The 25852-nt window shown below is 40.8% G+C and overlaps 1 protein-coding gene across 3 annotated transcripts in view; it reads right to left on the bottom strand.

The window, feature by feature from the left end:
* Positions 1–1998: 1998 nt before the first annotated feature.
* Positions 1999–25852, bottom strand: part of LOC101163116 (pro-neuregulin-3, membrane-bound isoform) — a 255441-nt gene continuing 231587 nt past the window's right edge. For all 3 annotated transcript variants that reach the window (XM_011487979.3, XM_011487980.3, XM_020712193.2), the window contains 3 exons: positions 22968–23077; positions 10968–11150; positions 1999–2951 (listed from right to left, as the gene is read on the bottom strand). In XM_011487979.3, coding sequence (XP_011486281.1) covers positions 2255–2951; positions 10968–11150; positions 22968–23077 — 990 coding nt within the window. In that variant the 3' untranslated portion in view covers positions 1999–2254. The remainder of the gene's footprint in view (positions 2952–10967; positions 11151–22967; positions 23078–25852) is intronic.

The following is a 25852-nucleotide window of genomic DNA, read 5'->3' as shown; positions in this document are numbered from 1 at the left end:
GTCCCACCCACAATTGGGAGGCGAATTTCTAATGAACTACTGACGCTTTGGAGAAACGATGTCTTAGAAAAAAAACTGTTTTTTGTATGTTTGTTTGTTTTTGCCAAAAAATGGCATACCGCAATTTCTGGACTATCATGGACACTTAACCCTTGTGCCATCCTAGGCACTTTAGCATTAGGAGTTGGGTCATCTAGACCCACTAGACAGTGCGTTGAACCTTTTTTCTTCATTGATTTGTGATCTTCACTGGTGTCCATGGATTACATGAAATCTTCCGACCTTTATCCACCTTTGTCATGGTAGGGAGAACAAGTCAATGTAAGGGTGGGGTCATCTAAGACAGCACAAGGGTTCAATGTTTTTCAAAAAATGATAGTGTGTCTTATAATTCGGAGCATGTCTGTTTTTTTATGTTGAGTATTGTTGTAAATACCAGTGGCGGACCGTGCTTTACACACCTGGGCCTTCAGTAGTGCTACGTCTGAATCACTTCACCCCTCATTAACCTTTTTACCATGCAGAAACGAGCTTTGTATTGCATATTTAAAAATCCTGTGGCCATAATAAATGCCTTTAAATAAACTGAATGAACAAAACAGTAAACAAATCTCGTTTTGCAACTACAGCCAGCAAAAAACAATGAATTATTTTGATATTTATCATTTCACCCATCAAAAAACTTTGATTATTTGAAGACAAAATCCATCCCCCTCTCTTTCCTCAAACAGTTCGATCACTCTGTCATGTAGATTATCGCGGTTCAGTTCCATCAATAAGTCCTTTTCTGCCCCATCAAGGCCAGTGCTGAGAGCCGACAGACGCAGTAGACACGGGGATGATCAGCGCCAATCACACAAATCTGTTCAGTTGCTTAGCACAGATCAAAAAGTGCACTCTGTGTTAAACTGGGCAAGGCTGCAAGTGGGAAATGTTTCCTGTATCCCTTGTGCTATCCTAGGCACTTTACCATTGGGAGTTGGGTCATCTAGACCCACTAGACAGAGCGCTGAATCTTTTTTCTTCAATGATTTGTGATCTTCACTGGTGTCCATGGATTACATGAAATCTTTCCACCTTTATCCACCTTTGTCATGGTAGGAATAACACGTCCATGTAAGGGTGGGGTCATCTAAGATAGCACAAGGGGCATTCCTGAAACTTTTGTCCAATCAGAAGGTCTGAATACTGTGACGTTGCCTAAGCCTGCTAGAAGGCCTGCTGACACCAACTCAAAATCTGATTGGTTGAAGGAAATGAATGTCTGACACTTATTTTGCATCAGGGGGCCTTCAGAACTAAATTCGCTAACGCTTGTTTTAGCTGTATCAGTCTATTTTTTCACGTGTAGTAAAAAGTTGGAAGCTGCTGGTATTGTGAATACACTTGCATGGCTAATGCTTCAAACATGTAGCGTGTTACCAAAAGGTTCTAAAGAACGCAGTTAAATAAAGTCTGACCGACTGATTGATGAACTTTTCTCTGAATTTTTGGTCTCACTCAATGTGCCTTAGTATGACCATTTATTGACGATGCACCTTATAATCCAGTGCGCCCCTCAAAGGACCACTGGGAATGCTTTTGAAACGGTTTAAGAGTATCGGAGTTGGTCTTTAAAAACTGTATCTGCTTCAAAACTGTTGTAGCTTATAAAATAATCCACATTTTTAAAATATAGGACACTTTGCGACATAAATACACAAACAGTGGAATGATCAAAGACCTCCATAACACTGTTATCTTAGTCTTTATTTTGTCACAATTTTATGTCAAATATATATACGTCTGTGAGACATATATTATATGACATATATAATTTCATTTCTTTACAATAGAGAAACAACATAGAGATGACACACTATTTTGGTTTCTAAGTAGAAGCTCCTTTTAAATAGTGGCATTTTTTTCAATAAACTGTCAAGTCAAGCTCCCACTCAAGTGACGCTTTTGTTTTCCTTATTGAGTCACATTTATTCACAACGTGTGTTTGTTTGTCTCTTTTTTTTCTGGGTGGTTTGATGTCTTTTTGTGTCAAGTTTTTTTTCTCTCTTTCATTTGTAGTTTTTTTTCCTGGCAGTTCAATCTGTTAAGTTTCCTTCAAAAATCAATCTCCATCTGTTGTTTTTTTCTTGTCTTTTTTTCTTGGTCCATGTGGCCACACAGATGGGCCCACCTGCTAACAATCCTGAGCCACCAGCAAAGGTGCACAGTCATTTGGAAAAGGTGTCTTTGTAGCTTTACAGAGTTAATCCAATCAGCTTGCAGGAGGGTTTCCAGTTCCTCTGCAGCTGGCTCCTTTGGCCAGGAAGCAGTTTGCGCCTCCATACAAAGGGGGTGTCTGACCTTGGCTCTGTCCCTGGATTTCTCTTTGGCCTGCCGCCTTCAAACCTCTGCTCCCACTGCTTGTGTGCAGAACTGTATTTTGGACACCGCTTCCCCCCGTCTCAGTCTCAGCCTCTGGGGCGCAGTGAGGGATCGCGCTTTGAGATCCGATCACTTTCTTGGGGTAGGAGAGGCTTTTTCGCTCTGCTTGTGTAGATTCGGCGGAGCCGACGGGCGCTGGAATGCTGCTGAGGTTCTTCTCCAGTCCCATTGGAGCATTGGCGGTCGCATGGGGGTTAACGCCAGCGGTGTCAGCCGTCGACACAACAGTCTCCGGCTGAGAGCAAAAACTGCTAATGGGAAGCCCCAGCTTTCCAGCCACAGCAGGGGGCCACTTGAGGACCCCTGCTTGTTTCCAGTCAATCATCTTCTGGCGCCCTTCGTCCGGGTCACACGCCTGCAGTGATGGGATGATGGGCACAGAGCGGGTGCGCAAGGAAGGAGGGAGGAAACTTGTGTCCTTATCCAGGCGGGTGCAGGGGACCTCGGTCCATCCTTTCCTGGCAGTAAAGTGAGAAAGGGAGGTCCTGCTGAGAAGCATCTCCACCCTTCCACTGGCGGAGTCGCACCTGAATGCACAAGAGGAAACAAAAATAACAGTTTGAGGGAGACAGCCTTACACCACACGACCTCCTGACCCTGGGCCTCTCACATACAAACACACAGGTTTGTTCAAGTCCTGTAAGTTTGCTGTGTTTTACTTCTTCCATTTCTATTAGAATGACCAAAAAATTTGAGCTTTTCAGCAGTACATGATCAGCTCACTTTCTCCAAGCTTCTGTTACTTAAAGGGTAAATATGTCAGAATCTTTATTTTCTCAGAAGATGAATCAGTTTGTTCCTAATGTTCAAATGTTTCATTGTCAGAGGAAAAAAACGTTTGTGTTTTTTTAATTTAAACTGCGCAGAAAAGTTATTTTCCAGTGCACAAAAGTCTTAATTTGTGTTCACATGACCCTCGGCAATACGTGTTCAAGCAGCCACTTCCAATGAAAAGTCTTTGTAAAAAGACGTGTTTTGGGCATCCACGTTCATCTATTGCATTCACGTGTCGCTATGCATTTTCACAAGACTGTTTTTTTGGTTTTAGTTTCAAAAACGCATAGCCATTTAAAGTCAAACCAGTTTAAAGTTCTAGTGACTTATAGATGCTTTTAATTCACAGAAGTGCAAACTATTTGAAAATTTCTAAAGAAGGAGAAAATAATAGTGGTTAATGGCCAGCCAGAATTCTATGACACTAAACCTTTGGGCCGTGTAACACAAACACACATTTTCCACGTATGAAACTTGTATGACACATGCGTGATATATGTAATTGTGTTTCTTGCGTTTGTCATTTGTTGATGTGTACAGATGTCCGTCCAGGGTTTCAGCCGACGGATCTTTGTGTGAATTTGATTTTGAGCTGTTCAAAATTTTTGGTCGGTTGTGAGTTTCATGCATTTATGTGAATTATTACGTACATTTTACGCAACTGTGCAAGATGCATACATAAAATTGACCGTTTCACATATGTTCATGTTGTGACGGTGAGGCCAAGGGGGAAAACCCAAGAGCAGAAATAATCGACACAGGTCCCAATTTCAAGTAGAAGGCTTTTAATGCCAAGAGCAAAACCACAACCCGAACTTGAGCATAGACACAAAGATCCTTCGACACAGAGCATAGAATGGTCACAGCTTAAATAGAGAGAACATAATACACATGATGCAGAACACCTGTGACTCTTGCAGGAGACCTCAGGAAGAGGAGGCCCTCCAGGAGAGACCGCAGCTGGAACTAAGTCAGACCTTTCCATGACACATGTATGTCGAACAGACTTTTCATGCATGTACCACCAACGTATAACGTCTATATTGCGTATATGGCGCACATATCATGTTAACTCTATGTAGGTAACGCACAGACTTTGGGATAGATTTGACTTTTATGTTGATTTACATGTTCTTTGCGGGGTTTATTTGTACGTCTTCCGTGGTTTTAATGTAGTTATTGTGTGATACATTTGTGAGAATTTTACATAAAGACCTGTTACAGTAACTAACTGACATATATTTCTGATTACTATACCACTGCTGTCATATATTCAAAATCTGGTGTCTTAAACCATCTGGAAACATCCAAAATGTTCACACTTTTTGCAAAGAGGGCCATGTTTGCGCCAGACTTTGGGCATGCCTAACTACAAGGATCAAATTAGGTTCAAGTGTCTGTACAGAGCTGGAGAAAAGAATAACCCTACATGCAAAATGCGCTGATATTAAGGCCATGTCACAAAGCTACTACGTACATTTTGCACATCGGTCATATGTGGTCATATGTGAATATAAACGGAAAAAGTAAGAAAAGTTGTGGTCTTTACATGGAATTTTCACAGATGTATCACGAATGAACATCATTAAAACCACGAAAGAAGTATGAATAAACCACACAAAGAACACATAAATCAAAGTAGAACATGAACCGTGCATGATTACTGCGCTGTTTATATGCAATTCATTAGTGATTTGTGCGTCAATTACGTCATTCCAATGTGATAGGTGGCCCGTATACGCGATATAAAACTTTTACATGGGTGGTGCATGCGTGAAAAGTCCATTAGACATATGTGGAACGAAAGTGGACAGACACAAATTTACGTAAGCATCTCGCAAAAATCCCACACTACCGCATAAGATTTACGTAGTAATTGCTTAGAACTACATTAACATACACATAAACTGCGTAAATCTCAACCGACCAAAATTTTTGAACAGTTTGAAACCGAATTCATATAAAGACCCGTCGGCCGAATCTGAATAGCAGTTTCTCACGGATACATCCAGTCACGCCACGAGCCACTGCTCAACCTCCAGTCTCGCTATGAGCCATTATCCAGCTTCCCGCTTCGCCACAACTCCACGCCTCACCGGACAAAAACAAACTTTATTACTTACCTCATAAACCACCTGTGTTTTCCTTCCGGGTTCCAGCGTCTGGGTCTGTCTCGGCTAGCTTGCCATGAAAGAACGAACTGGCCAAACTCCAGACCCAGCTGACCCGGAAGGCCTTTGTCTCGCAGTCACCCGACAAGGAATCATGCTGGGACGCCAAGCTGAGGCTTTGACCCAAATGGCTTCTGCTCAACAAGACCTGTTTTGTTGCATCGACGGTATGCCACAAACCCTCCTCAAACTAACCGGACAATACTCTAATCCTACAGCCGCCGCATCCATTCCATCTTCCGGCAACAACTCCGCTTTCGGTTCCGTCACCTCACGTGAAAACTTCCACCTATAATCAGAACCTTTCTTCTGAGACGTCGAGGCCTGTGGGGGTCGTTGAGGGGGGGGGGGGGGTACTGTCATGGTGCCTCTGGCAGTTCTCCTTCCCTTCCCCTCTCTGCTTGGTTCCTGATTCGACTCAGCTGTGTCCACTCAACTCATCAAGCCTCCAGACCTTCTTAAGGAGATCCTGAACCAGTATTCATCGCTAGTTCGTTGCCTCTTAAAGGTCTCCAAGTTTACTTAGTCCATGTATCTTTGCTCTCGTTTAATTCTGTTCTATGCCTCGTTCTTAGGACGTCATTACCACGAATGGTCACCTGAGTCTCCAGCCTTCCTGAATAGCAGTTCCTCACGGATCCATCCAGTCACGCCACGAGCCACTGCTGAACCTCCAGACACGCCACGAGCCACTGCTGAACCTCCAGACACGCAACGAGCCACTGCTGAACCTCCAGTCATGCCACGACCCACTGCTGAACCTCCAGTCACGCCACGACCCACTGCTGAACCTCCAGTTTTGCTACGAGCCATTATCCAGCCTCCCGCTTCGCCACAACTCCACGCCTCACCGGACAAAAACAAACTTTATTACTTACCTCATAACCCACCTGTGTTTTCCTTCCGGGTTCCAGCGTCTGGGTTTGTCTCGGCTAGCTTGCCATGACATTGATGCGTGGAAAATGCACAAAATGTACATAGTGGCGTTGTCAGATGGCATTTACCTAAAAAATTGACTTTTGGAAAATAGTTTTTTAAAAGCAATGTTGTTGCAGACAATTTATTGGGAAATCAAGGCTATCAGGAGTCTAGCAAAAATGTTTTTTACTTTCTTTCTGTGCAGATAGAAGGACGAGCTAGATGAGTATAATAATCAATGCATGTCTGAGAGTTTTTTTGATGTCCTTCAAAGGCATCACAAAGGAGTTTTTTTTAAAAACAACATTCAACTGAATAAGTTTGCAGTTTGGAAAACATTTGTGCACAAACATGAATACTACTAATCTGGCACACAGCCTCAGAAGACCACCATCCTTCAGAGGCTTTTTGTTGCACGGGCAAGTCTAAATAATTGAATCACGTTCCTCTCATGGTGTTAGATGGACGCATAGAAGCTGGAGGTAAATCCAGCCGACCGAAAAATATCTAAAAATACCTCCAAGGGCAAATCTGACTACAGTTCTGCCCTTGTCTGTGATGGATAACAGTTTTGTGGTAATAAAACTGACTGGAAAGGTTTGTTGTCACTTAGCAGGAAACAAAGAACAGAGTTCTCCTATTTATTTTTACCCCCCTCCCCTCTTTTTTTGTAAACACTCTTCAGCACTCTGTCCCTCCATCTTTACTTCTTTTCCGCACTCATCATCTCTGCCCAGTCCTCCATCTGTCCTCACTTTCCCCTTGCTTGTTCTCTCACTCTCCTTTACACCTCGCATTTCTCATTTCCAGAGATGAGAGGCTGTATCCATGGCAACACGGGTGATGTGGGGGCTGGAGGAGGAGAGGGAGATGGATGTAAGCTTGCTGTTGTGTGTCTTGTAAGTCAAGAAATAGGTCATTTCAGACTCTTAAAGGCTGGCGAGTCATGTTTGAGTGACGGATCTGACGGGGAATTCTGGGATGTGAGCTGAACTGTTTAACTGCGTTGTTGAATCCCGACCCTCATCTCCTCTGTTCTCTTGAACGCTAGAATAATGCGGCAACATTTAATTGCCTTCAGCGATTTTGTCCTTTGTGATTTTGAGAAAAAGAGCCCTAATTAGTGTCTTTATCTGTTTGTTTGTTATTTTGGTGTAATTGTGTGCACATTTGTGTTAATAGAGAAATCACTCCAGGAGGAACTCTCCCTGCATCAGCCGGAAAAATAAATAAATAAATAAATAAAATCTGCTGAGCTCCATGGAGCTTTGTTTAAAAGTGTAAATTATGGAAATGGGTCACGTAAAAAGTTTGGCAGCTCACAGAGTGTTTTACCAACCGGGGGATCGCTGGGTTAGGATGCTGATGGGAGGGGAGGGTTGACGCCGCCATCGTTCAAATTGCAAACACTGATGGCAAATTAGAGTCATTTGCTAAACAGGAGACGTAAAGATGTTGTTCCCTTCCGTCTGGTCCCCTCCCCCCCCCCCCCCCCCCCCAAAAAAAAAAAAAAAAAAAAGTATCCAAAACATATTTAATATAAATAAAGTTTAACCTCAAATTTTTATACAAGTAAACACCTCGGTTTCAGAAGATTCATAATCCTCTATTGTAACAGTAAAATCTGTCCAACACAGGAGGCCTTACGCTCTCATCTGTTTTCAATTTTCTTTTTTAAATAAAAAAAGATGCTGTCATCTTCGGTTTATTCAGTGACATGCAGTCAGGAGAGGCAGGTGAGGCACAGCCTCACCTGTCAGTATGGGAAGAAAAGAGAAAAAATAAATTCAATTATTATATTTAATCAGTAATTTGTGCTTTGCAGTCATTTTCCATTTAAATGTACCATTTTTGGGTGGTTTTTCTTTTCAAATTCGCTGAATTTCCGCATTTGCCGTTCAGATACTAAGTGACGACCTTGGATTGCGCAATACCTATGCAGTCAGACGGTACTGCTGTCTCTCTCTATGTCCAATCACTTGTACCATATGAGCTGAGTTTACATAATTTAGCAGATGTATATGATGTTCAGTGTTTGTTTTTATAAATAACTGTATGTGAGGGACGTGTTTCTTGTGCTGAGCGCTAAACACCGGCGAAAAAGCCGCTGGGTGAGGCCAGACATTCTCGTGCCTCATGTTAGGGGGCGCCGGTGAGCCCTGAGATTATGACGCTAAAAAATACTAGAATAAGTGATAGCAAGCAGCAAGTCATTTTCTTCAGAAGGAGCGGCGTATGGACTTTATTTACAAGTAAAGGTAAGACAATAATAACGTTTGTGCTTTTTTCTATGCTGCAGTTTGTATATGAAAAAAAAACACGTTGAAATGATATTTAAAACAAAATGTTAACTGTTGTCAATCAAATGGTGAATAAGTTACTCAGTATGGTTCATATGTTTGTAAATCTGACTGATGACGTCAGTGCCTCACCAGCCATTAACCTCACCGCACGTCACTGGGATTATTAGTGTAACTTATTAGTGTGACTTTCTGAAAGAGGAAGAGGCGGGGGAGTGAATGGCTTGACGCTATCAACTGAAGGATTTTTTATGCTAAATGAAGTCGTTTTTTATACTTGTATACCGTGATACATGAAGGCTTTTTTTTTTACTAGGTTTCTTTTATATACTTAACCTGACAATGTGTATTTTACATGATAATAATATTTTACAAAGACTATTTGTGAACACACTGAGTTGTGATGAGGAAAAGTTGGAGGATTTATAAAAGATGTATATTTTTTTAAATGACAAATGTTCAAACGCAATGCATTGTGGTCTATATTCACCAATCTTGTGAGCATCAATGCACACTAATTTGTGGCAGAGACTTCTGGGAAATTTCCAGGACTCTGAATTTTTTAATTGTATATTCGGACACCCTAAAAAAATGACCAAGGCCCCATTGAAGCAATTCGCACAAAACTCAAATCTGTCTTAAGGAATTCCTCCGAAGACTTGATGGTGATCATGAAGGGATCTGCAATTGAGATTCTGTGCTGTCCAGGGTTCTGAACCAGCAGCTGAGCTTTAAACAGTTCATAAAATCACAGAAAATAATGGATTAGATTTATCTGCGCTTTTCCAGACACTCAAAGTGCTTACATTGTGTCAATTATTCATTCACTCCTCATTCATACTTGGTGATGGTAAGCTACGGTTGTAGCCACAGCTGCCCTGGGGCAGACTGACAGAGGCGTGGCTGCCAGTTTGCGCCTACGGCTCCTCTGACCATCACCGGGATCATTCATGCACATTCACACACCAGTGGAGCCACACTGGAGGCAAGGAGGGTGAAGTGTCTTGCCCAAGGACACAACGACATTTTGGCTGGTGGGAGCGGGGAATCGAACCGCCAACCCTTCGATCATTGGATGACCCGCTCAACCACCTGAGCCACTGTCGCCCCTAAAAGTTAGGTTTGAGGTGTTTTTAAGGTAAAACTAAACCAAATTGTCTAACTCCTTTTTAACCAGTGTTTGGCATGTTAATGCGGCAGATCATGTTTGATAAAAAACACATTTAGATGGATTTATAGAATCCTTAAGAGCAAATAGTTGATTCTATGGTGGACAGGCAGCGAAGAGCTTCTTTTTTTTCTTTATCAACTTTTTGCCAGCGCATGACCACCACCTACAGTTGGAAGACTTGGTGTGAAATGTAAAAATGGTGCACATTCACGGATCTTTCTACAGGATTTTTTTTCAAACTCTATCTTATATATAAGACTTGGTGTTGTAAGGTTTTGGCCGGGCACTAACCCCAATATTATAATTTCTCCTCTATGTTTAATTTCCAAAAAGTTTACACTTCAGCAAATAGAAAAGGACACCATCCATTCATCACTACCAAATCTGTATCCCTGACTGGTTAAAGTTTGGCATGGTTTATTGGAACTGGGTGCTTGAACATACATTGTACAGTACAGAAGCTTAAAGGGCCTACATCATGCTATTCCTAAGCCTTTCAGAGTATATCCACATATATAGTCATATACTATATTTGGAGCACTAAAAAACGATTTATTAAAAAGGAAATATGAATTCTTTTTGCAACTAATTTTCCAACTAACGTTCTGAGACACCACCTTTACCTCCTCGTGGTTGCCGCCCATTTCATGACATCAACCTAGAGTTGGCCTTGTCAGCGTGTCTGCGTTTCACCCAAAAAAAAAACAGCATCCAAACTTTTGCATACTGTGCATATAAATGGAAAGTGTTTATCCGATCTCTACTAGCTCCACAGAGAAGGTGAGTGTGTGTGCGTTTTTTGTGGATTTGGAGGGGCTGATGTACAGAGAGCAGGTTTTTAGAGGAATACTCAGAAATGAATGGATAAAAGGACTTCTCCAGGGGTTGTTTGTTGTGAGGCTTTAAGGCTTTAGCATGGTTGAAGCATTGAATCTGTTGTTCCAACTTTAAAATTACTGTTTTATCACTTATTAGTTATGTTTGTTCACAGTGGAGCTAAAAAAAATCTTTTTTTCCTCCATGATTGTACAAAGAGCATCATAGATTTCAGGCTTCTCCTTTAATAAGTCGTCGGATTTAAAGTCTTTACTATTTTTGGCAGAAACTCATTAATCTCAGAATCTTCCCTTTGCCACTGAAAATTAACCCTAGTTAGCCTGAAAGAGCTCGTTTCTAGAGGAAAATCCTATCAGAGGATCACAAAAATACCTTCTGACGGACTCCACGTCTGTCGATTCATCCTCCTGCAAGTGTTTGTAGACGTGGCCGCTCCCTCTGGATGCCTCCACGAGATTTGTGGGTACTTTGTGTTTCCCTCTGGAAATTGGCGGCGTCCTGAAGTGGCTGGCCTCTTTCCGCTGCAGAGCTGGACTGAGCGAGAGGGAGCAGCTCCTGCAAGCAGAAGGCAAGAGCACGAGATGAGAAAAATCCCCAAATGAGCACAGCATTTTGGGAAAGAAAAACTCCTTTCTACTCCAAGAGAAGCTAAAGCCTTACTGCAACTAGTCAGATTTTTTTTTTAGAAAAAAAAACTAAAATCAGTCTTTTAAATTAATTAAAAAATATATTCCCAAATTTTATGCTATTTCATTGAAAATTGACCATTTTTATTTACAAGTCTTTTAAACTTTTCTTGTCGTTAGGTTAAAATTTATTTTTTGTGTACAGTATTTTGGTGAATAATTGTTCATGATTTAAATCAATTTCCATAAAAAAAATGCTTCTTTTTTAGACTTCATGGTGTGAATTGGCTCTGCTCTAATTATTAAAATTATTTAGTTCACCCAAGTTTTTATTTTAAGAATTTAGCCTTTTTTGTTTTACTTATTTTATCTAAAGTCAGACTTTTTGTTTAGTTTTTCTCCATGTTTCTCGTCAGTCACAGCACCTTCTAGTCAACCGCCTCTTTTGATTTTCGTTAGAAAATCCTCTAAGTTACATGTTTTCAATTATTCCCAGATCTTGTCTTTTCCTGCTTTGACTTTTTTTTTGCTTTAACATTTGTTCAATACATTTCGTTTCAGTCTTGCTTCCTTACATTTAGGTCCTTCACAAACTTTCATTTCTACTGAGCCCGTGTCCTGACATTAAGATATAAAAATATATCTTGTTCCCACAGATTATTATCTCGTTCGCACGAAATACTATTCCGTTCCCACAAGATACTATTGCGTTCCCTCGAAATACTATCCCGTTCCCTCGAAATGATTAACTCGTGCGAACGCAATAATTATGTCGTTCGAACGCAATAATTAATCCGTTCGAACGCAATAATTATTCACGTCATAAGTCATTCACGCAGATATGCTCTCTGTACGCCGGCAAAAACCGCTTTCAGCGGTAACTTCCGTGTCTCTGTGACCCAAATTTGTTCAAAAAAGGAGCATGAAAAACAAAAATGATCACTTTATTACTGTCTCAATGAATATAAGAAAAATATCAAAAGATTTATGATAACTAGGCTGCTTTGTCATACGATAGCTCCTGCTAGGCTACTACTAGCTCCGCCGCAGAGCTCTTTTATGTATGCCTGCATTTGGGCAACTGGCTGGTCGGTTGACAGACAGACAGCTGATATTGTAGTTTAGGGTCGAATAGGAATAATAATATTCAGGACTTGTCTTTTATTAACTTTAGCAGTCAGTCGCTTTACATTAGAAGGCTATTAGGCTACATGCTAACTGACTAGCCGATCATATCCTGTTATTAATGTACGTCATAGATTTACAGCAGATACCTTCACATTTCTGTATGTGTGTGTCTCATTACATTGCATTGAAGACACGGAGGATGTTTAGAGAACAGATTTATTTATTTTAAAAAGCACAAAAGCATCCATCGTATTCACGTTCATTCACATCTGGTAGGTACGCCCTCGTCATCTTGCTGCAAAAGCCGCTTCCTGCCGCTACTTCCGTGTCTCTGTGAGCATTCAATAGGGGTAAAAATAAAAGCAAGAATGGCCGATCTGTTATTGTCTCGATGAAAATCTGAAAAATATCATATTAAGCTGGCTGCTTCGCCTAAAGCACTTACCTTTAGATCGTAGCATAACAACAATAGCATTACGTCACGTTTCCCAGCATGCACAGCGGCCAATCATTGGTCTTGTTGTTTAACCTTGGTCACAGGGACACGGTGATTGGCCAATGATTTGCTGCAAAGCATGCTGGGAAACTTGATGTACTGCTATTGTTGTTATGCTACGAACTAAAGGTAAGTGCTTTAGGCGAAGCAGCCAGCTTAATATGATATTTTTCAGATTTTCATCGAGACAATAACAGATCGGCCATTCTTGCTTTTATTTTTACCCCTATTGAATGCTCACAGAGACACGGAAGTAGCGGCAGGAAGCGGCTTTTGCACCAAGATGACCGGAGGGCGTACCAGATGATGTGAACGTGAATACGATGGATGCTTCTGTGCTTTTTAAAATAAATGAATCTGTTCTCTAAACATCCTCCGTGTCTTCAATGCAATGTAATGAGACACACACAGACAGAAATGTGAAGGTATCTGCTGTAAATCTATGACGTAAATTAATAACAGGATCAATGATCGGCTAGTCAGTTAGCATGTATCCTTATAGCCTTCGAATGTAAAGCAACTGACTGCTAAAGTTAATAAAAGACAAGTCCTGAATATTATTATTCCTGTTCGACCCTAAACTACCATATCAGCTGTCTGACAACAGACCAGCCAGTTGCCCAAATGCCGGCATTCATCAGAGAGCTCTGCGGCGGAGCTAGTAGTAGCCTAGCAGGAGCTATCGTATGACAAAGCAGCCTAGTTATCATAAATCTTTTGATATTTTTCTTATATTCATTGAGACAGTAATAAAGTGATCATTTTTGTTTTTCATATTCCTTTTTTGAACGAATATGGGTCACAGAGACACGGAAGTTACCGCTGAAAGCGGCTTAGTTTTGCCGGCGTACAGAGAGCATATCCCGGTGTATGACTTATGACATGAATAATTACTGCGTTTGAATGGATTAATTATTGCGTTCGAATGACATAATTATTGCGTTCGCACGAGTTAATCATTTCGAGGGAACGGAATAGTATTTTGAGGGAACGCAATAGTATCTTGTGGGAACGGAATAGTATGTCGTGCGAACGACATAATAACCTGTGGGAACAAGATATTAATCTGTGGGAACAAGATATATTTTTATATCTTAATGTCAGGACACGGGTTCCGTACATTTCTGACGGTAGCCGCTTGTTTATTTACCATTTTTTTACTCACCAGATTTCATAATTTTTTAGTTTTCTTCAGATTTAATCTTTTTTTCTTTCTCAAGTTATATTAGTTTTAGTTTTTGTCCTATTTAAAGACCCACTTTGATGAAAACTGTGTTTTTAACATGTTCAAGTGTTATTATTCTGATGCTGGATGATATCTATTAAGAAATTAAGCTTAGAATTTTGTTTCTAAGCATTTCTTTATTCAAATTGTTGTGAATCAGGAGCAGACGAAAAAAATACAATTGAAAAAGAGCATTTTTGTGATGCAGAAAAAGCGCTGAGCGGGCCCTAAGCCCCCTGTTCTGTCCCATTCTGATGCATCCACTAGTAGAAGAGTAGATGTTTGTTCGCCATTTCTGTTGCACCAGTAATGTTAGGTTTGGAGTGTAGGGGGCTGTAAAAAGAGAGCTCTTTGTAAAGGTGAAGGGAAGGGGTCACTCCACATTTTTTCCAATGAGCTAAAACTATTCAGATTTTTTTGATTTTGGCTAAAAACTAAAATTAAAAGATCAATAGATGGTCGTTGTGGGACTTTAAGAGTCCTGCATTGGACCTTCCACCTCATATTTGCTTTTACTTCATGCACTTAGAACTGCTGGAACATGAAATTCTTATCTCTTATAACAAGATTTCTGGTGTAAACTGTAATTTTACGATCAATTCTACCAGATTTTTCTATAGTGTGCCTGCTGGAACGGTTCATGTCAGCGTTTTGCTGCTTTAAATAAAAGCAAAAGCAGAAATGTGCTGGAGGCTGGAGGAGAGTCTGCACTGACAGTGCAGCTTCTAATAAGAACCCTCATTTTTGGTGTTCTTATGTCTGTAAGTGACTACCGCACTACTGCTGGTATCTGCACGCCAGCGGCTTCACTGTGACTGAGCTAACCAGTTAGGAGCAGAATATGGGAGGATCATAGCCATTGATCTATATGCAAAAATTAAAGAATCAGATGTGGTTTTAAAAGAGGACCATCAGAAGGTATTGCAGTTTTAAGAAAAAAAAGACATTTGAAAATAGAGAGATAATAGAGATATATGAAAGAACAGATATTCACTTTCTGCTTGTAGGAAAATCAGGTGACATTGGAGTGACTTGTAAGCGCAGATGACACTTAACTAGGAATGTACGGCAGCTTTCATGTCAAACACCGCAAAGGCATCTCTCTGGGTAAACTTTTGAAAGGCTTTTGCAGAAACTATATGCTCGAACACAAACCTGTGTCGCTTACACCGCTGTCCCGCTGCTGTCAATTGACAGAAGCAGTCTTCCTTTCCAGGCACACTGTTTTTAAATTTATCCCAGCTCTATAGGTGGTCTACTTCAAAGTGGATCCCCAACTGACTGCAGCCATAAAGCGATCACAGCAAATGTAAATCAAAGTATTCAAATGGCACAGACCAAAATGCATCATCTTTAGTTGATTTTATTTTAAAGATAAAAAAATGTTGAAGGTTAAGCAAGGTCAAACCTGCAAGGGGATTTTATCTTTTAAAGACACACCTTTTACGCCATTAATGTAATTCCAGCGTATTCTCATGTACAGAAAAGCAGCCTTACGTTAATAATGTTCATATCTGCGCAAAGCTGATATGAAAAGCAGCTTCTCTCCGCGTCAGAATCAGCTGATTGCAAACGGTCAAAGTTACTGTGTGTCAAAAAGTGTGTTATTTAGCCGTGGCTGGTGACATCTACGGTGTTAAAGAGTTAATGGTGGCGTTACACCAGATAAGTCTGAATTGGTTTGGAATTAGGTTTGTCCTCTCGTTCTGCACTCTCGAACTATAACTTAACTAAATCAAGCAGTTACAAATTGAACAGTGTCATTGAAAGAAGAAACATTGGGTTAATTCAGACTGGACACATTTAGTTTACTTAAGGTGAACCAGTGTTTGCTTCCCTTGATAATCCGGAAAAAAAATTCAGTCTGAAAACACCCAAGGTCCACGACCAGGAACTGCTTTTGGACCAATCTTTGGAGGTGTTCTCGGTTCATTTCCAATCTGACTAGGTTTCAGATCACTCTGAGATTCTTCAATCAGAATAGGCTCTATGCTTGGAGCGGAACAACTGGACCAAAACAGCCACCGTCGCCGGGCATTACGGGATATAAACACAGTAACGGAACGGCAATGAGACACATTAACTCACTGGAGTGTGGTAGGATGAATGCAGGCTCAATAAAACAGCTTCTAATGTGACACACATTGCAGGGAAGTCTGGGCATCTTTGCTTAGATTGCTGCCCCTGCGACCCGGTCCTGGATGAGCAGAGGATGGATGGATGGATGGATGGATGGATAAATTGGGTGGATGGATGGATGGATGGACACATTGCTTCTCACTGTTTTCCCAACAATCTGTATGTCATAAACATCAGCATAGCTTTCACCGTCTCTTCAGCAAACCCCTTGCAACATCACTCAGCTGTACCAAAGTTGCTGGTAAAAAGTGTTGTACCTGACGTTGAAGCAGATGTTCAAATTGGCCAGCGAAATACAAAGTTTGAATCAGTGAACTATCCCGACGAGGACCGCAAAGAGCACAACTTCCATTGTTTCAGCCTCTAGCTGCTTTGCCCCGCCCTTGTAATCCCTGGCCAATGAGTGAAGACGTCATTAGTCACGTGGTTTTGTTTTACAAGCTTTGATCCAGTACAGAAATATGTGGTTGAAAAATGCTGAATACAGACCAAATGTGAGGTTCAGGGTTCGGTCCGGACCTAATGATTTGTCTAGTCTGAATACACCCTCAAAGAATTTGATCCAAACCAAAAGCTGTGATCTAAAATAGGAGCAGTTAAGATAATTACAAACTTAAACCGGATGTGATTGCATCTTTTGGTGACTTAACACGACCAAAGAAAGCTCAACTTAAGCAACAATCTTCCTAAAATTTTGACACCTATTTACAATTTGGTTCTCTTTGGATTTACTCTGTAGTCAATTTTTCTAATTCAGCTTAAGGCAACAAACAAAAATAGACCAAAACAAATTGCAGAAGTTGGGCAAGCGTTGATCACTTCCAAAACAAAGCTGACTGTTTGGACCAAACAGCTCAGTGTGAAAGTGTCCCAGAAAGCAACAAAGATGCCCAAAACGATCTCACCCGTTTTGGAAAGAATTGTTCCTCCATGACATCATGACATAAAGATAGCTGACTAGAACATGGTGTGAATAATATCCTGTTCTCCATGCCTGTGGAATAATAGGCATGGGTAATGGAGGCGTAGTCTGCATTACTGGTAAGTGAACCCTCCTACAAAATAAAAGCTGGATTTACTGTCCTTTTTGGAATAATCTGAACTGAGGAGAAATGTACAAATCTAAGGGTTTTGTCTTCTGAGCCTGGAGCCGAGGCAAGCCCATAATTTAACTAGTTTCTCTCTCGGGTAATGGATTTACTGAATTTATTAGGGAGGACTGACACACTGAGGGGAGACAGAGTGTGACAAAAGACCTAAACTGAGCTAAAAACAATAAGTCACATCTTCTCACATCAGGATGCGGCGCCTCACTACTGATGCTCTCTGCTGACACAGTTTCCTGCACAGCACGCAAAGAAAATGAGCTTTCCTGCTTGTTCTCACCTATTGATCAGCAAACACAAAGGAGTTTTTGTCAGAGCTGATAAAGGAATCCTGACCCCCCCGATACTGTGCTGCATTTTGCAGTACAGCGTAGTGAAAAGCCGCCATAGAAAACATCAGCCTGATTGATCTTCTCCTGCTATCAAAGTGGCAGGAAGAGCAGCTGCTACTGTATGCAGAGGGAGTGTGCAAGTCTGACTGTTAATGATCCTTGAAGACGCGACCCGTCGATGACATCACCATGCTCCTTAATCCAATATTTCCAATATCTCTTTCTGCACAAGAAACAAAAACGAACCAGCGTTCATAACCAAAGCGCTGCTCACTGTTGGGTTAGCTCGCGTTTGTTTGGTGACAGAAACAAGCCGTGCCGCTCGGCAGAAAAGGGGAAAGATAGGTAAAAAGTCAATTTTGTTGAGTGTTTGAATTTCCTGACATCAGATTGAAAGCTCCATCTGTGGTAATGCCACGTTTTGAGGCTGAACAGAAAAGTGAATTTACAAACTGGGTCACTCACATGAAGCTTAAAACACCTGTGGTTACACACTTCCAGAGGTATCCTAGCCTCAGGAAGAGATCTATGCAATTTTTCTTGGTGAAATCTAGCAAGAAATATGGCAAAAACACTTTCAAATAGCCGTGGATGCATTTTTTTTGCAAAACACTGAACCTTAAATTTACTCATCCAGGCACTTCCAGTCCCAAATGTAACTCTAAAAGGACTGTTTTCTGCTCAGAAAAAGGATATTTAATGTGTTGGGCTGCTTTTGCAACAATCTTTCTTCAGAAATAGTCCCAGAGGTACGTCTCAAAGTTCTATCCTGATGACAAATCCAGCCGTTTTTAATGACTTTGTCTACCATCCATGCTCAGTTGGATTGGACAGGGATTTGGGGAAAATGTCACACCTTCATTAAGTCCACCCTTTACACTGCGTTCTAATAACTCCTACTTTGGTGGTAAAATTGTCCCACTTATTTATAGAGAAAATGAAGAAAACAATCTGGATGGCTTTAAATAAATACAGGCAGTGCAGGGTCTCCAACAAATGATGTTCCCTCGTTTATCTCGGGAGTTCTTAAAATAACCAGAGACAAAAATACATAAAGTAGTCTATCTCAAACTCTCAATAATCAAAATAAGTCTAATTTGATAGAATCAATTCAAAGATCTGCTCTGAATCGAAGGTTTATGTAAGACTGGCAAACTGAACACATTCTGTACAGGAGACGAGGTATGGAGGAGATTGATTGACGATGGTCTACAGCCAATCAGGTCGCAGACACAATGTGTAAGAAAAAAAACTCATGCCAAATTACACACAAACGTTGGCTTAACAGTGAGACCACAAAAGGTGAGGTGTTTAATAGTGAGAGAATTGTGTTGGAAAACCAAACCCAAGAGGAATGCCTTGGATTATCTCTGCAGACCAACCTCAACAGTTGACATCAACATCAGCACAGAATCAGGCAAACAAACCCCACTTTTCAGATAGACAGGATATGGCTCCAGGAATGAGTTGGCAAATCCATGTGTATTCCTACTGTACATATCAGAATTTATTTGCAAATGTTTGTTTTTTACCCAAACCATGGTTGATTGCTTCCCTACCCCATGACTTCTCCCTTCTGCTTCAATTGTAGGGCATTTGGAGCTTTAGCGGTGTCCAAAAGGTTTTTTTTTTTTTAAGGAGCTGCAGCAACTTGGGGCTTGCTATCCCTCCGCCGGTAGGGTGATCCATGTAGCGCTTGTGAATTAGAGTAGAAACATATTTCTTCATGTGGGTGTGCTCTAAAGTAAAGATTACATTCAAATGTAAAATATTACATTTTTGTTTTTGGGTGAGTTTTTAAAGTTATAAAACCGATTTTATGTATTTTCCAAACGCTGGCAGCCACGCACTAATGTAGATGACCAGTGAGTGTTGATGACATCACCAAGCGGTAGTAATTTAAAGACAGTTTTTTTTTCCATATCTCTCTGCTTGGAGGGATAAATGTAGGGATAGGAGAAAGTCGGAGGGTAGGGGAGGAATTCAGATTTGGCCCAACTTTCACCTTCACTAGAATGGAACCTTTTTTACGGTGACTTTACACCAACTGGCCACATCTCCTCCACTGTGTATTGTTACTTTGGTTTACAGATCCATAAATGACCAGCTACATTTTACTGGATGACTGCTGACCGTTTCGGAAAGCGAGCTTCTATGTCTCCTTGTAGCCTTGTGATGCCGAATACCTAGATTTCTCCCCTGTTCTCCAATCACGACACAACAATGAAGCGATTATTCTGCTCCATCATCTTTCCATCATCTCCAGTATTGATACCCCTAATAATGACGGAGTCATCAGAGTTAGTTTCTCCCAGTCTGAAAGTCGTCACTGTCAACCACCGACTGGTCATGTGACACCATGCAGTCGCTAAATTACCTTTCTGCAAAGAAGAAAAGCTCTCCTCACTTTCCCAGCACTCTCTCTGAAAATATGAACATGCACTCAGAGCTGTACTTCCATCAGGGTCAATAAGAGGCCGAGCAGATCAATGCTCTCAACTTACTTCAAAGTCATTTGACGTGGGACTGTATTCCAATTAGACCGTTTCTCGCTGCACCCAAAGGACAAAATGTAGTGACTGTTAGCTGGTTTCTTTTGACCGGAGAAAAATCTGTGGACTTGAGTGGAAATCAATGTGGCGCCGAGTCTCACAGATACTTTAGCATGCTGACTGTAGACACTGGTCCAAAAGGAGGCCACAGGTGTGTCTTTTTATTTTTGGATTGTTTTTTGCAGACACGCTCTCATAAATCAATCAGTGCACGCTCATGCTCACTAATAAAACCTCGGACACACAGGTAAACATTTTCAGTAATCCTGAAGGGCCAAAATGACATGTTTTTAAAAGGGGTTTCTCCCAATAGCCCCCGATGTGGTCCATTTTCTGGATCAATAGCAGAAAGCATTTTGGCATCATCCATCACCGTCTAGTTCTCCCTGGTCTCTTCACGCTCCACAGAAACAGATCACTGACTGTCAGCTGCCCTTCATGAAACACCGGCACAAACCCGAGGAGAACTAAAAAAAGTCAGGTGGCAATGGCCTTGTCTTTGCAGCTGCATTTAACAACCTTTCATGCAAAAAAAAAATTCCTTTCCGACATGGAACCGGTCCATTAAACTGCTGTCACTGTCAGATTTTCGTGGAAGTAGTCGTCGATGTCAACCAGACCTGCAAAGACTGTTGGTGTTCGCGCTCTGATACTCTCGGTACATTCACTGTCCAATGCCTTAGTTACATGCACAGGCACGGGGGTTGACCCATATGAGTCCTGCACGTTTTTGGGTTTGCCTGACCCATAGAAAGTTGTGGACAGAAGGGGACTGCATCTTAAAGTGTGTCTTTGAGTTCCCTTGAGGCTCACGTGGTCACCTTCGTCGCCTGCAGGATGACTATAGAAAAAATGTGGATGGATCTTTTCGCCCTACATGCTCTCCAAGTGGTTTATGACATGATGTAAACATTCTGATTGATTAATGAATGTTCGATTTTTTTGTGGCAATGCAACAGTGACGCGTTGCAGATGGACCCGTGTAATTCAGACGTAAGGCAGAAACCACAGCCGTATCTCCGCTCAGCTGAATCAGACGGTGTCTGCTTTAGATCTATGGGTACTGGAGAAAACAAAGTTTCATACTATGCATACACCAGGCAGGTGATATGTGTTCAAGAACATGGTAAATGGATATTTTTTAACACACTTTTAGCATATGGTGTTTACTGTCAATAATAGTGCATGTACCGGCTTGTAAGATGAGGCTATTGTCGAAGCGGTGCAAATCTCGCAAATCTTGCTTTGGGCTTCCTCTCTCACAGTTGTTTCCAATAGATGAAAGACTTGGTGTCGTGTAATTCCAGCCGGGCACAAACCACAATCATTAATCATTATTCATTTCTCCTCCATGATCAATTTTCAAATGGTCGGTACTTCTGTGTTTTGAAACTTTTGTGTTTTTCCTAAGTACCAAATCAGAGTCCTTGATTGGTTGAAGTTCAACTGGAGTCACTTTTGATAGATGTTCAATGGCTGCGTGCTTTGTACGTGGAGCCGGAAAACTGTCGTAAAAACCTGCGTAGCAACATGTGAATACAAGCGTTTTGAACACGGAACCCTAAAGGTACATACACATCGACCGCATCACCTTCCATTCAAGTGACAACTTTCAATGAATATTCCATGAAAACGTGCGTTACCCCGAATTTCGGGTTTCCGCGTCAAAACCTCTTGCATTCACAAGTCTGTTCGCAGCTCCTACGTACAAAACGGGAATTCATTGACCACGCTCTAGAAGTTCAACCAGTTGAACTCCCTGGCTGCTAAAATGCAACAATGCTCAACTGTGACCTATCAGGGAATCAGTAGTGATGTGTAGGACGCAACCTTTTCAAAACATGGAAGTGCCAGCCGTTGTGAACAAAGGAAAAATTACTAATTGCGCTCTTTCTGCTCGGCCGGAATTATACAACACCAAGTCGTACATACATCGGAACAGAGCTGTACAAGGTCTGAAGCAAGATTTGCGGGATTCGCATCACTTCAACATTTCGCACCAAGCCTCTACATATTGTAGGTGGCGGACAAGCGCTAGTAAACAAAAAAATAAAAAGAAGATTCCCCCTCCCTGCCGCTCCCTGCTTGTCCAATGTAATGCGCTTACATAGACTTTTCATTGGAAGTGGTCACTTGAACACGCTTTTCCGGTGTGAACGTAGCATCAGAGTTTCACCAGTGACTGTTAAAGCAGCACAGCACCCCTATTATTAAAGCAGACAAAGCGTCTCCTTGAGCGTTGCAGGCAGGGCCATCAGAGCATGCTGCACACCCACAATCCCTTGCATCTCTGTGGATTAGAAAAGTAGCAGCTTGTGAATCTGACTGCTGTGATCACAAAAACACTGCTGCCTTTGAGATCAGTCATAGCAAAAAGCGCTGTTAATTTGCTTGAATGCTCCGCTGCTGAAAGGACGGCCTGGGAAATTCCGAATTTGTAACTCCATGAATGGAAATGCACTTCTTCTCTGAGGATGTGTGTCTTCTTTGTGTCCCACGTGTGAGCAACAACTTCCAAACCTGATCGTGGTGCCACTTAATATCACAGTTTTGCTTTTTATAAACTAGCTAAACCGGTGAACAGCGCCGACTTTAGTGAGAAATACACAAACACAGACGCTTCCATTTATAACATTCTTTAAAGGTGCTTTTCTTTTTTTTATTTATTATTCGGGGGCTCGTGTTTTATGATGCCGTGGATTTCTCACTTGACTGCCTTTTATATATCTTGATGTTGGCTGAGATAGATCTGAGAAAATAGTTTTCACCTGAAGCGTTTCCCTTTAGAGAGCGCTTTGCTGAGAATCGGTGGGGTTGCCGCCGAAGTGCTTGGTGTCACATTGCCGACCATAACAGATGATCCATGAGGACTGCAGCCCTGCGGAGACGAGGGGGAAACAGGGCCAAGTGTAAGTGACAAAACATATTTGGAATGTCAACACAGCAAAGACAGTAAGAGCTTTATGCATGATGTTGATAATTGCGGCGGGTTTAGGACCCCTCAGTCAGGTTGAGGATGTTCTCTTGGCCCGTTTATCCGTCCTCACTCCAGCAGAGTGTCTTTAATTACATTTTACATTTTAAACTACAGATTAGGAGGGGGGCACTCTGTGAATAAGCTCAACGTTGGCCTCAACAGCACTCCTGTTACACTCAAGAATTAATCCAACAGAAGATTATATTAATGGCTCACTGAAGAATTTCCCCTCTTCTTCTTTTCCTTTATTCTTATCAAAATTAAAACCTTTATCTTACACGGGGCCACAGTCGGAGCTGTGGCACAGGGGCCACAGACGCCTCAAGAACCTCTCTGTAAAAGATAATTCTGTTATTCCAGCCGCACTTCTCTCCCAGTTGCCCTTTCACTCGGTCTGATTGCACGCCATTAAAGCTGCTGCATGTGACTTAGAGCTGGTTCGGGGCTGTCATCCCTCTTTCTCCCTTACACTGCTGACTCCCAGTGGGAGCTGTTACTGCTGCTCTTAGTTGTGCAGGATAAAAAAATAAAAAATAAAAGAGTGGGACTCAGGCCTCCCTCTCATATACCCTACGGGCGGAGAACGCCTCGCTTTCTGAGGAAAAAGAGTCACAGCAAACCTTCCTGTGGGATGATATCTGTGTCAGGGGATAACGTAAATTGCTGGTGGCAGACAATGGCAGAGCTGCATGCCACAGCCTTTCTTTACTTTTTCTTCCACATCCTGCTTTTTATAAGTCACTATTGATAAAGAAAAAAATGGAAAAAGCAATGTTGGTGTATGGAAGAAGAAACAAAAGTACCACAAAAGTCTATATTTATGATTATGCATGTGAGGAAAAAAATAACATTCAGACATAACATCTAAATTCAGAGTTTATTCGATTTAAGTCAGGATTTTTAAAAAAACATGTTTTTTAAAAGACAATAAACATGTTTATAAAACAAACCAGTTAAGAGTGAGTTTCAAGGACTCAAATTAAACATAAATAAATTTGCAGTATCAATAAATTATGTAATAAAATACTAATTCACACCTTTAAAAAAATCATATATCTAATATTATCATATACATTTTTGTGTTTGCAGCATCATTGCTCAATAATTGGGATTGGGAAGTACATAAAATTACAACTTTTACCTTTAATTAAAATGAATGTCTCATTATATCTAATAATTTAATGCCACATTTGGCTTATTTCAAAATGCAATAAATACTTAAAAACTCATTTTCAGTTCAATTAAACCACATAAAATATAATTTTCCACCTTTTTCTTACATTTATCACTCTCAGATCGCCATTCACCAGTTCAATCTGGTGTTCCTAACAATGACACTCCTTAGGTGGAAAAAAAACAAAGTTGACAGAAAACAGTGTTTTATACTTTACGCTCAAAATTCTGCAACTCAAAAACTCTTTGATGCAATTTTTTTTACTGTGCTGGTGTTTTATTTAAACCCCAGGCTCTATACTGGGGCTCTTACCTTTTTTCAATCAAGTATTTGCACATTATGCCCACTCCTTAAGCTGCGGCTAGAAAAGTCATTTTATTTTACTCATCCTTCAGCAGGGAAGATCCTGCAGAGAAATAAGCTCTCCTTTTCTCAAGAGTCCTGCACAGATTGTTAATACTTATTCAGCTTCCAGCTGATGTGAAACCTTTCTGTTTTTTTTAAACCACCCAATCATTTCCTGTTCAACATGTGTTTAAGAGCTTTCTTTTTCTTTAAAACACAAGATTTTTACAAATGAATAAAGGTTACAGCTGAAGCATATTTATTTTTATAGGGAATTAACAAATAAATTAAAAGTTGAAATTGTTGCATTTTTCAAATCCTTAAGTAATTTTTTCTGGACCATTAGAACAGTTTAATAGTTCTTTCATATTCCATCTTTGCTCTTTCATATTTTTCTGGGTTCTTATGTTTTCTGAACATCTGCTGAAGCCTTAAGATAATTTGCAACTAAACATTTGCTGTTGGGTGATTTCCATTTCCTTAGTTTTAAATCCCAAGCGAACCCTTTTCCTTTTAATTTAATGCTAGCTACCATCTGTTAGCTATGATAAATGGCTATATTAAAAAGGTATTTTCTGTTTTTTTTCATCTTAAGACTGTCAATCTTTTGGTATATTAATAAATGTAAAAACTGTTACAGAGTGGCCAATTCTGCTAAATTTAAAATCGATTGACTAAATAGCATTAAAGGACCTAAATCATGCTATTCGGCACCCTAAACAACACATTTTTTATGAAATATGAATTATTTTCGCAGCTTACTTTCCCACCTGGATGTAAGGCCACTGGATCTCTGACTGCATTTTGCCCACGAAAACAAACATATGTGCATAGAAAATGAATGCATTTCAGCAGATTGGTGCTTGTTCCACAGAAAAAGTGGGCGGTGCAGACTCCTCCTGGAAGGGGCGGTTCTTATGTACATCACAATGTGAGGACCCGGGTTTTTAGAGGAATGCTTAGATGTGCAGGAATGGATCAAAATACCGCTTTGGGGTTGTTTTTGTGAGGAATGAACATTATAAAACCGTTAATAGTTCAGAAAGTTGTTTGTGTATGATGTACGCTTCCATGCATGGATTCATGCATTCAATTTTCATAATTCTGGTAAAAAAATGTGCAGTCAAAAGGATAACGCTACTTTTGTGAGCTCTCCA

The sequence above is a fragment of the Oryzias latipes genome, chromosome 19, assembly GCF_002234675.1.
Source record: "Oryzias latipes chromosome 19, ASM223467v1".
Lineage (NCBI taxonomy): Eukaryota > Metazoa > Chordata > Actinopteri > Beloniformes > Adrianichthyidae > Oryzias > Oryzias latipes.
Note: the sequence above shows the minus strand (reverse complement) of the source record. Positions and strands in the feature narration are given on the sequence as shown.